General features: G+C 46.9%; 1 protein-coding gene across 1 annotated transcript in view; it reads left to right on the forward strand.

Moving 5' to 3' along the window:
* The first annotated feature begins 7290 nt into the window (after nucleotides 1–7290).
* The window catches only part of fto (FTO alpha-ketoglutarate dependent dioxygenase), a 126770-nt gene continuing 118878 nt past the window's right edge, over nucleotides 7291–15182 (forward strand). The window contains exon 1 of the mRNA XM_084436535.1: nucleotides 7291–7359. Within this exon, the coding sequence (XP_084292661.1) occupies nucleotides 7318–7359 (42 nt within the window). The 5' untranslated portion in view covers nucleotides 7291–7317. The remainder of the gene's footprint in view (nucleotides 7360–15182) is intronic.

Genomic DNA, 15182 nt, shown 5'->3' on the forward strand with positions numbered 1-15182 from the left:
GTGACTTGTAGCGTTCCCCGGTGAGGAGAAAAAAGAGGCTCGCTAATTCCTCTGTTCATAGGGAAGCGTTGAATCATCAGGACAGGGCGTGTCATCTGCGTCTCTGGCCCTCTCATCATGGTCTTCCCCCATCCGTGTGCAGGGAGAATCTCCTAGGAGGCTGTCGTCCTACACCAGCAGACAACATCTCACGGTGTGTTCTAGTTCTACCTATGACCCACTTCAATTAAAACACTATAGGCTTGTGTGTACTAGAGTTATTCTAGTGTGAGCTTCACACATCATGAGTTAGGCCTCCAAACCTGAGGGATGAATGTAACCTGGAGGTGTCTGTGGCTCACATGAGGTGTAGCTACGTGGTCACTTCCTTGGTCACCTCCGACCCTCCCAAAAGGGTTGTCTCCGTCTCCCTGTCTCACGCCTCCTTTCCTTACTACTCATTGATGTCCGACCCTCTCAGGTCACGTGTACACGCATGCACGTGCACACACACACACACACAAACACAGAGGGAGAGCCAGGTTCAGTTCAGAAAGCTTAGCCGAAATAACCGCCATCACCTCATCAATATGTTCCTGTCATTTCTCTCATGGGCAAATTGGTTGAATCAATCATTTCGGTGAGACTGAGACCATAAACAACAGATCTGGACACATTGGCTGGAAACCCGACGGCTTGGCCGTCATCGTAACTGTAGTGAAAGTGTCTCCAAATAATCGGAAAAATCATAAAATATGAAAACACCCCTTTTATTCCGCCTCTACCCCAAAACCCAAATCTCCTCAACCACAATTAAAAGTTAAAAGCGCTGTTATTTTATGATAAGAAAAGAGTTCTACGCAGCCACCAAGCTGCTCCACCTGCTTCTGATTGGAGGGTGGCGTTATTTTCCCCTCAAACATACCCCAGCATGCACTAGGGCTTTATTTATTAGGAATAGAAAAAAAAAGGAGTCCCTAATCTGTGTTCGGTTCAGACAGCGGGCTCCCCCTGCACACACATCTGGGTACCAGCTGACAGCGAGGGGAACAGCCTCCACTTTTGGGGCTTTCACATATCAAAGGCCCTAGGGTGCTTTGGCACCACTCAGATAGTTGTCCTTTTTTATATATATATTTTTATTTTTTACAAAAGACAAATAAGCAAAAATGCCGGGATGCTGTCCAAGAGCCGTCTCCAACGTGGCGTTGAGATGGGCGACTTGGCTCCCCGACATGTGATCTGCAGGCCACGGGTTCGAGAGCTGCAGCAGCTCTCCGACGGCAGCGTTGTCAAGACGGTTGTCTCTGGCGCACTAATGCAGTAACACATTCTTGTATTAATCTGGCTCAGCGCTTGAGCACAAATCAACATGATTTGCAGAGCCGCTTGACGGCCTCAGACGATGGCTGGAGACGCTTTGGTGTTGGAGACAGAGAGGGGTGTATGGAAAGTGCTCCTCTGGCTTTAGGTGTGTGGGCTGGGTGACGTGTGTGGTGTAAAGTTCCAGAGGTCAAGCTGTTCGTTTGACATGGTGATATCGTCACAGATACCACTAATTACAGTGTATCTACAATCAAACGTTCCCGTGGAAATGTTTATTAGTCTTCTCTAGCTATCTTTTATGTCATCCAATCGGCATGTCCTCCTTTGTCAAAGCAGACTACTTATCAACAAACGATTAGCGTTTCAGTGACATAATCAATCTCGAGGGAAACGTTTATCCGAGCATAATGCGAAAGAGAGAGAGGGATGAGAGATGATGATGATGATGAAGAAGATCATGATGATGATGATGATGAAGATAATGGTCATTATCACAAGAACAATCATGACTAAAATCCTCAAGTTTGGGTTGCCAGATTGGAAGGCCTGGGCTACCAACACGAGCTGAGACCTGCAGCTAATGAGGCATCATGTTGAACATAGAGAGGAATCACAGAGCTCCGATCCGGCTGCAATAACACAGCGATGGAACACAACCTAAATGAAAACAAGGCGTATTTGTTATCCGACATCAAAGCCATTAATGGGTTTGGGGATAACTAGAAGCTGCTGGCTTCTTAAGGCCAAACCAAACACACAATTAGACACATGTTGGGCAGGGACTGAAAGCATTCTATGTTATATGGTTGATACTGTACACAAGAAATCGGGTCCGTACACAAGCCCAACTCTCTCCTTCCTGACGACGAAAAACATGGTTGACGGGGTTTCAGACTAACAGATCTTTACTCACCTCGGAATGGAAGAGGAATCTAGAGAGTTGCATGGATTTTCATTAGGAGTGACCATGGAAAAGCAACTAATTTTAGTCACAGCTCAGCAACCCAAAGAATCTCATTTGAACCTCTGGCTATGGGGAGAGGTGAGAAGGATTGAATATATGTCACTGTATTTTTTCTCTCCCTACAGTTGGACATAATTGAAAGTGATCGAGGGTTCACTGTGAATATGGGAAGCTCTGAGGAGGCACTGTGTGGAAAATGTACCTTTCAATATACTGTACCTGTCACTATGAGCACACTCCACATGTCAACTTCATGTGAAAAAAAAGAAACATTTATATAAAGTTCATGAATAATTAGTAGACAACATGTGTCTTTCATACTTCCCACAGTCTTAGAGCCAGTGTCCACTATCTGGTGAAGATCAAAGTTTATGGTTGGTTTTATGGTTTTGCTAAATGTTCAATGTCAGATACAGTTTGGGTATGTGCTAGGTTTTGAGAGTAGATGGTAGACTTACTCATCATAGATGTATGCTGAGACTGGTCTGGAAGCAGACATGTACTCAGCATGGCCGAAAATAGACCGACGAAGAGGCCGAAACCTGCTAACACAGACTAAGGGGAAAAACATGCACATTAAAGACCAGCAAAGCCCCAATGAAATTCTCTAATGCAAAACAGTCGTTCTTCAAAGGGATGACTCCCTATATTTGTTGAACTCTTACATGGCATATTAATACCATTTCAGCTATTGTTCACCGGGGTCCTTTGATGTGCCTGACTGCACTAACTCTGGGGTAATTGGAGTGCTAATGAGAACAGTTGGCACTTTATAAACACCAGCAAGAGCAGGTGGGGTCAAAGGTCATACTGGGCCATTGTGCCTAGACCTCATATAGCCCCTCTGAAATGTGCATATTTCCTGTATCTCATCATTTCTAATTAGCATAACTCGCCCACACACTTAAAAAAAGATAAAAAGTGAAGCTCAATCTGTACGATTGTATCAGACTGAACAAATGTGGGATTAGTTTCCAGTGTGACAAGGGGTGATAAAGTACACTCATTCCAAAATGGAGTCATCTCCGTCTCCACAAAAGCTTTCCCCCCCGCGATGCCAGAGCGAGCGGACACACACACGCTTCCGTATATAGTGTTTTATAACGTCGTTAGGCCTGACATTGTGCGTGAGATTTAAACAGGGGCTCTTTTGTATGTCAGACCTCACTTTTAATGGCTTCCCTATAAAAGTGTTCAGTGATCATGGTATTCAAATCACAGCAATAGCAAAACGCTTCCTCCTCATGATGTCTGGAAGTGATCCCGGGACTGGAGGTGTACCACATCTAATAGACCGGGGGCTGCTCGCTCCCTCTGTTCGCTAACCATGGCCTCTTCCTGCGGTGCTGTGTGATCATTTATTGAGGCTTAATCAACATGTATTGAATGGTGTATGTACTTTGTGAATCATTTTATTGGGCCCTGCGTGCACTTTAAGCCGTGGCCACAGGGCCGCCAGGGCTTCGCCGACATCCCAGCCCAAGGGCCACCGACGCGCTCAAAGGGAGAAGCTTTAACCCTGCGGGGTTCCCAGTCTGGGTTTAACCTTCGCTCTCATTTATAGAAAGATAAAGCGACGAGTTAGCATAAATGCTTTGACTTGCACATGTGCTTTCCATGTCAATATTCCCATGTTGGCTATTCAGTGGGAGCTACTGTACAGTAACACTGGTCTATTAAAGTCAAGTCACTTGGTCTAGTATAGCCCCATGGTCTTCATGGTCATGGTCACCATCACAGGCGTGAGCACTTCTGGTGTCACGGGGAAACCTCACGCCATATGACTCGGACCTCGGGGCGAGAGAGGATACATTACTCTAAGGCCTGTTAACAGGGGCGGCCCCTACATAACATGCGTATTACAACGACGTTAGCGGAGCAAAGGGCTGGAGGTAAATCAAAATGATCAAGAATCCAGCCGCTTCGGGGACGTGTAGGCCGCTTCCAAATCTCCCACATGTGAAGTGTAACATTATAGTCCCCGGTGTTCTCCGTCGCCAGCTGTAGCCCTGCTAATAGGCCACCCGGTCTCGGGCAGGTACAGAGAGTCTGAACCGCGTCGAGGTGGAGCGCTTCAAAGAGGGAGAACACAGGGAAAGAAAATAGCAGCAGAATAGGCGGAATGTTAAAAGTCAGCAAGAAAAGAAAATCTCTTTTGAAAGGGGACATAATCGTTTGGAGGACTCCAGCGCGGAACCTAAATAATACATTTCAGGTTTTGATGTAACTATTACTGCCTGTGAAGAGCGCTTTGATGTTAATTGAAACCACTGGGCAGCAATCTGCTTCATAGCACTGACAAATAACAGTTTCCTAAGGCTTATCATTGCAGGCTAGCGAGCAGAGGAGGCACATACTTGCTCCATATGCTCATTCAATACAAATAAAAATCAAAACCCTCTCTTCTTTATGGATGCACCACAATAGTCCAAGGATCGTTCCTGGCAGCGGTTGTGGCGACGGAAATATGCTGTTTTCAATGCTTAACAGTACCTTGAGCGAAGTTCACGTATGGTACAGGACAGCCAGGACTATATTGCTTCAGTTTTTCCAGGACCCCCCCCCATCTTTTCTCATAGTCTGAAGGAACCGCAGCACAATTTGATAATGCTATAATAATGTGTAGGTGACCGAATATAACCTCCCACCGAGGAAACATACTATTATTCACAAAGAAGCCTCTCTTTATATATTTGTGATTTTTCAGACCGAGTGATAGTTTAGCAAGTGTGTGTGTGTGTGTGTGTGTGTGTGTTGGGTGGGGGCTGACTGCAGGGCCCATGCTCTGGTTTTAATACAGAGACTACACACAATGGTCTCTGTCTTCTTTTAATGTACTCAACTGCATGTCTGGACTGCACTCTCCTCACCTTTGATTTCTCCCTTGTGTTTTATACGCTCATTATATCACAAAAAGAAGCCTTGTCAAGGGGTCATCCGGAGCTGATGCAACGTGCATTAACAGAAAACATACCCCCACCGTGAGCAACGGCAGCTTGGCCAGAGAAAGGGACATATGATGAGCTACAGAAGTTCAAAGTTATTCCTTTTTTTCTTCTTCTTCTTCTTCTTCTCTCCACCTCGGTAGAGTACAGTACACCACATCTGAGAGTGTGTGGAGCGGCCCTCGCCTTGCGTCAAACCTCCTGGGGTGGACATGCGAGAAGGGGATGGTAATATACCCTGAATTGCCGTGCGAGACAAATGACAGGTATTGTCGGCGAAGGTAATTGGCTGCTTCACCATGAAGAGCCTGCGCATTACGATCGCTTACAGGGCCTCGGTCTTGACAGTCTGACAGCCCCAAAAAATGTGATGTGGAGATCCGTCACCCCTTTGAAATGTTCTTTAGGAATATGGTTGACAGGGGGGTGTACGCGAGAAGTAGTTTCACACACACGGGAAACATAATGATGGATTGAGTTGAGGAAGGAATCGAGACAGGGCTTGAGACATAAACCAGTTAAAGGAATATTATTAATAACATTATTACAACCTCTCCTATAAAACGTTTGAAAAGTCCTACCCCCCATGTGTTCATGTTCTCCATATGCATATGGATCTAGTTCTGGCAAAGTGTTTCCAAATATATTTTTCTAGTATATATTCTTCTTAGCGGAACACAGAAAGGAGGAAATGTAGGTTATAAATAGGAATCAAAAAGATCTCTCCTGTTTATAGCTAAAGGATGCCAGAGACTCCATCCGCCATCTTTGGAAGCCCGGAGAGCTTTTGAGCTTTTTACAAGACAGGTGAAAGGAACATATGTGTTAAATCACTAGTGCCCGGCTCACTTGGGTCAGCTCTACCATAAAAGAAAAGAGATTACAAAGGAAACTAATGAAGACGCTGATCAAAGTCTGTGATGGTAATATATCGCAGGTGTTTCCATCCTCGCCGCCCCCCCAGTATCCCTGTGAAGCTCATGTCTTTCACATGTGCGCTTTGATAGGAATAATGGACAGAGCACATTTCAACACTATTCAAAATATGTTATGAGGTATCTGGATGAACTCAAGGGAGAAGGGGGACTCTTTATCTCATGTGATACATAAACGCAACCATATAACTGCTTACCGAGGTCTGCTGCTTTTACACTTGGTGGTGAGTTGAAAAGGGTGTCTTGGTCGTAGCCCGCGCCGTCTGCTGTTTAAAGCCACGTACGCTCCGTGAGCACCTGGGTTTGAGATGCGAGTTGAAAGAGTGTTGGCAGTGATCACTCCTGGAGCATGTTCAAAGCATGATTGCTATTTTTACACATGACTGGGAAAAGGATCTGCTTTAGATTTACAAAAGAATAACAGAAAAAAGTTGTAAAATAAACTCCTCTTATCTTGTAGGCTATATTAGCCTACGCATTCAAACACTGTAGCCTATATTAAACGTATTCTAATGCTAAACATTTTTACTTCAATTCATTGTCCCGTTTGGATCACAGACACTGCCAAACATCTAACAGCATGCTTTTTGGTATGGACATCTGAATTAAAATTATGCAATATCCCTTATTATATTATCAAATACTAGGCTAACATCTCGGGATAAACATCGCATTGCTTACAATATTTGTCAGTGCGTATTTATAATAAAAGTGTCTCAAGCGTTTGGTCCTTTGACGGCTCCATCACAAATATCAAGCTATGGGTATTTACACTGATCTATAAAGTCATGGGGAGATACATCTCACGAGAACAGGGTGTACATATGATGCAGAAATCAGCAATTTGGAACCGCGTAACCAGCGTCACGCAGGACGAGAATTCCCGTTTGCGTCAAATTACTACTGGGTTGAGTTTCCTGTAGTCAGTTTTGGGAAATGTAGTTCTTTCCGATGGCTTGTGGATAATTTGTGCGGCAATTTAATGACAACCAGGCGATTTCATCGTACATAACAATCCATCTACAAATATTGCATACCCAGCAAAAATATGCATAAAAGTTATTCCTTTGTCATAAAGCTTATATAAATTACATTATACACGGATAAACTACAACTACCAACACAACCTGAAATTAGAGCGAGGCAGTGTAAACACAACTCTAGGAACATGAAAAGATCGGGTGACAGTGAGAAGGAGAAGAGAAGAAAGGTATTGATAGCGTTTTTCTCCGTTAGGTCGGGCAAATTCCAAGTGGAATCGTTCGTTGGGGAGTTTATGCTCCTTTTGTGGTGATGCTGGTTGCTTTCTGAAGGCTAGGGAGCTGCGGTCTCCAGCGCATACATCACGTTGCTCATTTCCTTTATTGTGTTTTTCTCTTTTCATTCAGCTATGTGGCATCGTTATTATAAACAACATTAAACATTAATACAGTTAATTATCAGAAAAATGGCTTTGACGAGTGTCTGAAATATAAACGCTTACTGAGCGTAGTATTTCCATCACCCGTGCCACCCTCTTGAATACGTTTGTGACAAAATTACCAAATAGTTACAAGTTCAATATTTACATTTACGAAATAGCCTCTACCTCAATATGATGGTTCAATTCTGCAGTCCACTTTTACCCATAATCTATTGGCAACGCCAATACAAGAGTTCCAGGTCTGTCAATTCTTTTGAAGTAGATGTTTAGACTGTGTACATTACTGTAGCTTCAGACTTTATAGGCTGCTCCTGCATGGTGAGCTGTGCTGTCTGTCAACTGATTGGCAGTCTGCCCGGAGGCTGAGCTCACAGCAAGGTGTGCTGATAAAGTGGACTTGCATACAGTAGGCCTCCATGGTTGAATGAATTAAGTCTAACATTTTGTGTTCCTTGTCCATTGTATTTGACATGTTTCCCATCAATTGTGTCCTGTTTTTCTCATGCTAAGAGCCAGCCCTTCACGTGAAGATAAGTGCTTATTTTAGCCAGGCTGACTTTCTGGAGGCCTAGAAGGCAGATTAGTGGTGTTGTCTGTTCTGTTGTGTTCTATTGAGCTAAACTGTACTCTTGCATAGGACTGGTAACACGGGGACAGGGAAGGAAGATATAGTCTTGTGCTATTTTAAGGCACCAACAGGCATACCTCTGGGACTAGTCATCTCTCTCTCTCTCTCTCTCTCTCTCAGCCTTGGCCGCAATCTGCAATGGCACATGTGTTTGGATCATGTCTGACAGCACAGAAACTATGTAGGACGTGGTTCCTCCTGTTTATGAAGGCGGCCATGGCGACCAGATGAGCTGTGCAGCGAGAGAGAACGGGTTCCAGCTGGCCCTCGGGCTGCAGCCTGCCCTGCGCACAGGCCTAGCGGCTAGACCTCCACAAATACCAGGATGAACGAGACCAATTTCTAATCGTAAAATGGGTGGAAAACCACAGAACAGCCCCAATTAGAGGAGCCTCCGTTCACTCCAGTGGGTTGTTACAGGGTTACAGTGGTCTATAGTGATGAGTAGTAACTAGGATATGACTGGGCTCACGAGTGAGCATGTTTGCAGTTGGACTCGATCAGTTTAGACGCGTTGTGACGTGTCCCGCATGGACGGATCATCATGAGCACGGGCCCTGGACACAAATTTGCCATGGGCCCTTACATGCACAAATAGTAGCCTACACACAGTGGAGGATCAAGTTAGCCCATTAGATCCAGTTTGCCTATGGGCTAACCCTGGCCGCATGCTAACTGCGGGGCTCTCAAGCCTTAATTGCTAAATTTTTCTCATGAGTTATATAGAACTTGTTAGAATAAGTTAACTTAACCCTATTTAGACCATTTTGGTTTATCTAATCAGTCTTATTTAATGTTGATTGATCGGTTAAAATGGACAAGGGAATCAAAAAAACACCACAGCCTGCATACAGCACAGATCATAGATGACAGCAGCACCCAAGAGTTGAGATCATCTATCAATAGCTATGTTTAGGTAAATGTTTCCTATCGCTACTGTAGGTATCTGGCACGGTGGCCAGTTCATCAAGCCTAATCACCACTATAGGAAGGGCACTCTGCCAGACTAGCGCTGCACAAAGTCATCCACATTGCGCCCGATGACTAACTTCTTTGCCCGGTCATTTTCAATCGATAATATCGTCAGTCCAGTTTTTAATTAGCTTTAGTTAGGAGAATAGGCGCTCGGCAGTCACAACTCCATGGGGAAAGTGAAAGATAACAGAGAGGAAAACCTCACTGAATGATGATGGTGAACAAAATGTGTGTCTAATTTTGGCAGTTTGGATTTTCCTCATTCCAGATCTTTCTTTTTTCGTTTTTTGAGCTCCACTTTTGTGTTTATATTCACTCATGTTGCTCACGTTGAACATCTACTAGTTAACAATGCATGCCAAGTGATTGATGATGACGTAGCCTACTGATTTTTTGGCAGAACTTTGATGAGCAGTATGCATCACCCCAATGTACATTGGAGGCGATTTATTCACTCATACTACAACAATTGAATACAATATCAAGGGCTCGGGCCTGCAGCACTGGCTAATGTACAAAACATTGAAACAATTATTGTTATTGCTATTATTATTATTATTACTACTGTTGTTCTTCTTCATTATTTTTTTTGAATGCCAAGGGTCCTTATTGACTACCGGGCCCTGGGCACGTGCCCCTTTTGCCTGTGCGGTAATCCGTGTGTGTCCCCGTGTCATTTTGTCATAGGGACGTTAGCTAAGGTATATTCATTACGGCTGACCAAATACCAATGCCCTCTGAGCTGTGGGCTCTGACTTGGAATAGGTCCGCTGTGTGTAGTTATGAGTATGATATGAGCTGTGTACTGTTTGGAGAAAAAAAATTCAACGCATAACAGGCATAGTTCTGTGCTCTCTCGGTTAATTCTGTGTGTGTTATTCGTTTAGAAAATCTTTCCACTGCAACTGGTGTCCTGGACTGACGTGTGTGGGAACAGGCCTGACCCCTGACCCTGCCTCCCTGTTTTGTGTCTCCGAGGCTAGCGGTTTGTCCAGTGATGACATGTATAAAGCATAGTGGATAAAAGAAGGGATGTGTATCGGCAAGCGGCAGGCTAAGTAATGATCCCATAGGGTCACCAGATGTTCACGAGGTCCAGTCTCAGCCCGCTGCATCGCTCAGATCTGCCTCATCGGCTCGTCCCTGGTCGTGGCAGCTAGCGCAAGCTGTTTAGGGTATTTAATTCCTGAACGCTCATTAAAATGGTTTGTGTTTCCCTTGGCGATTCTGTTAAATTAACAACTTGAGAGGTAAAAGCTGATTATGTGGCCACACATCCCGACATGGTTAATCAATCCCCCCCACACAAATGTTAGCCCGTGAATTAGTGTAAAGGTAACGATTTATGGCGCCTAATGCCGCCGTCCTGTCATGTCCGCCGCGGTGTTCCGGCAGTGGAAGGGGGGGGGGTGGGTGGGTGTCGGATTCAGCACATTCAGCAGCTTTGCTCTCCGCCGGCCATCTCTCGTCCCTCGTACCCGCGCTACATGCCGCCCGCTCTATTGATGAGCCAATAATTGAGAAATAGTGGCGGGGGGCGCGGAGACGTAAAACACCGCTAGAAATACACAGCCTAAGCGGGAAACAACGCGCGAGTCCCTCCTCCTCCTCCACCTCCGGTAGTGGTGGTAGCAGCCCACTCGGCCAGATTTAGCCTACATCCGGGGTCTGGGGAGGAGAGGGGAGAGAGGGGGGAGTGGGGGCTGGCTGGCCTAACTTCATCAGACCCCCCGCCGGTCTGGCATGGAGAAAAAAAAGAGAGGGGGGTGGGAGGGGGGGTCTGGAAAAAATACGTCCGCAGCTGATAATGATACCATTACACTAATGGAGCCGGCAAATGAAGGAGAACCCAGACTGGCTTCTTTATTACCAGAGGGGCCCATTTCCTCTCTGCATTCCTAATGGCCTGAGCACCCAGTATTGATCAGACCACCACGCTGCTAATCCCTCCGCAGAAATTACTTATCGCCGCCAAGGTGTCGATCCCACAGCCGCGGCGTCCCCCCCATCGCCTGGCCCTGCCGCGGGGGAGGAGGGTGGGGGGGGGGGGGGGGTTGTGGATGGTCGGGTTGCCCCCCCCCACACCCCCTACCGGGCCGTTTACTCCGTCCGTGATTTAGGGCCGAGCGGGGATGGCGCCCGGGAGGTCTTCATCGGTGAGCCGGCCAGCTCGATGCGTCACTCCTTTGTTTTTCTCGGGGCCCATAAGAGGTGGGGGGCTTTGGGATCGGGGAGGGAGGGGGTTGGGGTGGGGTTAACGTGCTTCAACGGCTTTCATTTAATTAAGGAGCGCGGAACGATCTGGCTCCTCTCTCTTTATGGCCCCCGCCGGCCACGGGGGGCGGGGCAGGCCGTGAGCTTGGTGTTGTCGTGGGTAATCGAGCTGCGCTGTAATTAAGAAGCAGGCGAGCTCGCCTCCGTCCCGGGGCGTGGCTGATTGGCTGATGGTTTTAAGACAGAACCCGCACACCTATCGCTGTAATCGTCTAGACTTCTTTATTTGACAAAATCCAAACGACGTTTTCGATCCACGATGGATCTCCCATCGCAGGTTAATGCGCACACACACACACACGCACGCGCTCGAACACACACACACACGCTCAGGGCCGGGCCGTTAATGTGCTGCCCTGGCTGGTACCGCTCCTGGCTCTGTCTCCATCTACACACGCCCTCCACATCCCCGCTCCCTGTCTGCCAGAGACCCAACCAGAGGGTCAGACAGGGCCACGCATTCTTAGCAGGCTGCAGATCGACCGCAGAAGACCGATGGTGGACTGACTCAAAATAGCGCAGGTCTGCTTGTAGAATTTAAAAACAAGAAATCGTACTCACCATTATGCTACGCTACAGTGTGCTATGAATTAGTCCAGCCTGGTTGAAAGTGATGCTTTCACATTATCATTACAAATGAATAGAGGGCTCGGCCAGCACAGAGAGCTGCGCCCAGGGCGTGTGACCTGTCATATCCTGGGCCACTCAGTGGCCCCCCTGTGTCCATTAGTACCCGCCCCCCCCCAGGCTAGTCAGGCAGCGCATCGCCATCGAACCACCCCCCCACACACACACACACACACACACACACTCCAGTGACCTCTGACCTCTGCTGACCAGTGTTTACCCCCAGGCAGGCATTTAGCCCTTTCTTGATTAGGACCACTCCTGTAGCAGTAAAGATGTATTTCTGTATTTCCATCTGGCCGGAGCTGTCTCGGCTAGGGAAACTAGCTATTGATCCGGATATTTAGTCATTTCTTTTTGCGTGCGCCATCAATATTGCGCAAACATCTGTCCGCGCGAGGCTTGACCCGGGCCCCCTCGCCTCTGTTTCTGCTCCCATTGGAGTTCAATGATATACTATTCTGAAAAGTAAATCAATGAATGAATATGAAGTTTGGTGTGTAATATAGTGCGGGCCCAAGGCCCTGGGTCTTTCATTGATCGGATGTGTGGACGGTGAGTGGGGGTTGATTAGTCTTCTGCTGAGCTCTGCTCCTGCCTGCCTCCCTTCACCTTGTTGTGGTTATTTGAGCTCCCACTTGATACGTTTGGACGGCGTCGATTACAGATCAGCTAGCTTGGTTAACCAAGTCACACCTCAACCCCGGGGCGGGACACGGCAGCGTGTTAGCGAGGGAGACAGGACGGTTTGCTGTCGTGGCAGGGTTTTGGTCCAGGATGTCTCCGTGCTAACGCTAGGCTAGGCGTAGCGGTCGTAGCACATCGTATGTCAATAGTAAAGAATTTCCTGAAAATGCGTATGGGCTGGTGATATTTGCTGGTGCTTTAAACAAAAAAAAATCTTACACCCTATCACCTTGGCTACTGCGGACGTCAGCGTCAACCGTCAGCGTCGACATTCTACTGTCAAAAATCAAGAAACCTCTGCAATTCTCAATTACAATGGATTCATTTCCTCAGCATCTGGTAGATGGTTGAGGCTGACGGAGCCAGTGGAGCTGAGGCGTTACTTGGTACCGTATCGCTCCTCATGCCGATGCATGTCTGCGTGTCTTCCCTCCACCATCCTTAGCCTTTACAGCGGTCTGCGTTAAACGCATGACATTTTAAAGGTGCCTGATGTCTACATTTGGCGTGCATCTGGCAGGATATCGACTTTTACAGCGTTCCTCGCCGCTGTGTCTCAGGTCACATGTCTACCCTCCGCCAGGGCCCAGGGATGTGTTTAAGAGCGTCTGTGATCTTGCTAAACATTCAAAGGCAGAAACCAGAGGTCCGGCCTTATGTAAGTCATCACGGCCATGTGACGGACCACTATAGTGAGTTATAGAAAGCACTTGTCGGCTCAGCATGGCCGTCCGCACACTCACGGGGTTCTGTCTTTAGTGAACGTTTGGAACGCTGACTGTGAAACTGTCAGATGACTTCTCAACGTTAAAGCCCGCAGAATTCCTCAGAACCGGTTTGTCCTGTAGGCTACCTCTGCAAATCCCCCCAACGACCGGTCAGTTGATCGCTTGATTTTCTTTGAAACGACGCCCGACTGATTCAGGAAGAGTAGGCCCGGATACACAGAATTCAGTTTGGGGGTTTCTGTTCTGAGCGGGCCTCCTGTTACCGTAGACCACATTCACTCCGCTGACAGATCGTAGATGTCCATCATCAGCCTCCCTAGCCAGCAGTTAGTGTCGGGCCGTTAGCTACCGATGTCAGCGTATTCGCAAACCGGCCTCGTGACACGCCGGATCGGCCGTCAAACCCAATGAGTTTACGTTTTTGAGTGTGACCCACCCCCCCACACTCACTCAGGGTTCACATGTTACACCGAGCTCTATCACAAGTAATCTACATGGAGTAATCACTCCGATCAATAAGGCCCACAGGGGCGTCGCTGAATAAACATGGGAGTGACCCGCTCACCTCGGACAGAGGGACCGTCACCTCAGGGGCTTTCATTAGCCACTCAGGGCTACGATCTGGGGACGTCATTATTTTCGCTCTGAATTTATTTGGTGTATCTCAGAGTGTGTGTGTGTTTGAGACTTGGACATGAGAGAAAGCATGAGTGTCACATATCAAGAATTAGACGTGTCTCAATTTTGAAGTGTAAGTATTGGAAGTGTTGTGCTTGTTTGACAGATATGACACCATCACCAATTAGGGCACTCGGACATAATGGTGATTGATTGAAAATTTGGCAGTATGGTTATTTGCACTTGGTGCACTAGATTTGTTTTATTAGTTGTTTAGGCATGAAAACAATTATGTTTTAGTCTAGCTTTATTGGGCTAGCTCCAGAAAGGCTAATTTCCACTGTTCAGGCCACCTGCTCCATTTAAAGAGGTGGGAGGATTCTTTTGCTGTTTATTTGTGAATTTATTTTTCCTTTATAATGGTTCACCTTTCTAATAAAGTGGAAGTACCTGGCGCTAGCTGTAGCTAGCATCTGGTTCTGATGAGCGGCCCGAACCCCTTCTTCACAAAAGCTGCAGGAGGCCACTTTCACAAGGCCCCGTAAATTGTAACTCTTAATTTGTACATCATAAGTCCTTTTCCATAAACGTGTGTAGTGAAAGTGTGTGAAAGTACCTGGCATGTAAGCTCACTGCCCAGGGGAGGCCGCTGAGGACTTTAGAAGTACAGTAGCGTAGCATAGCTTAGCCAACCGGATGGAGGCCTTACCAGTGACCGGCATTCACTAACACTAGTATTTCTTTACATGTGGTCCTACAGTAGCTCTCATATGAAATATGTGATAGTTTGAAACAGCCAGTTAATTAGGCTACCATTTCTCTATAAGGGGTGACGCAATGACTTTCCACAGTAGCCTACCTGTTGATTAGCCTAGCTTTGTTTAATGTCTGCCTCAGATGAATCGCCTTCGCCTCAGGTAGCTTCTGTTCTTCGGAGCCAGTTGTGTTGTTCATGAGGTTAACTTTTCCTTGCAAATGCTACAGGGGTCGACAGTTTGACGGGCATGCTGTCAGGCGTGGGCTGCCGGCCTCTTTTTAGAGACCTAAGATGAGGGGGGGGGGGGGTTTAAGGA

Source organism: Borostomias antarcticus (genome assembly GCF_949987555.1).
Source record: "Borostomias antarcticus genome assembly, chromosome: 4".
Classification (NCBI taxonomy): domain Eukaryota; kingdom Metazoa; phylum Chordata; class Actinopteri; order Stomiiformes; family Stomiidae; genus Borostomias; species Borostomias antarcticus.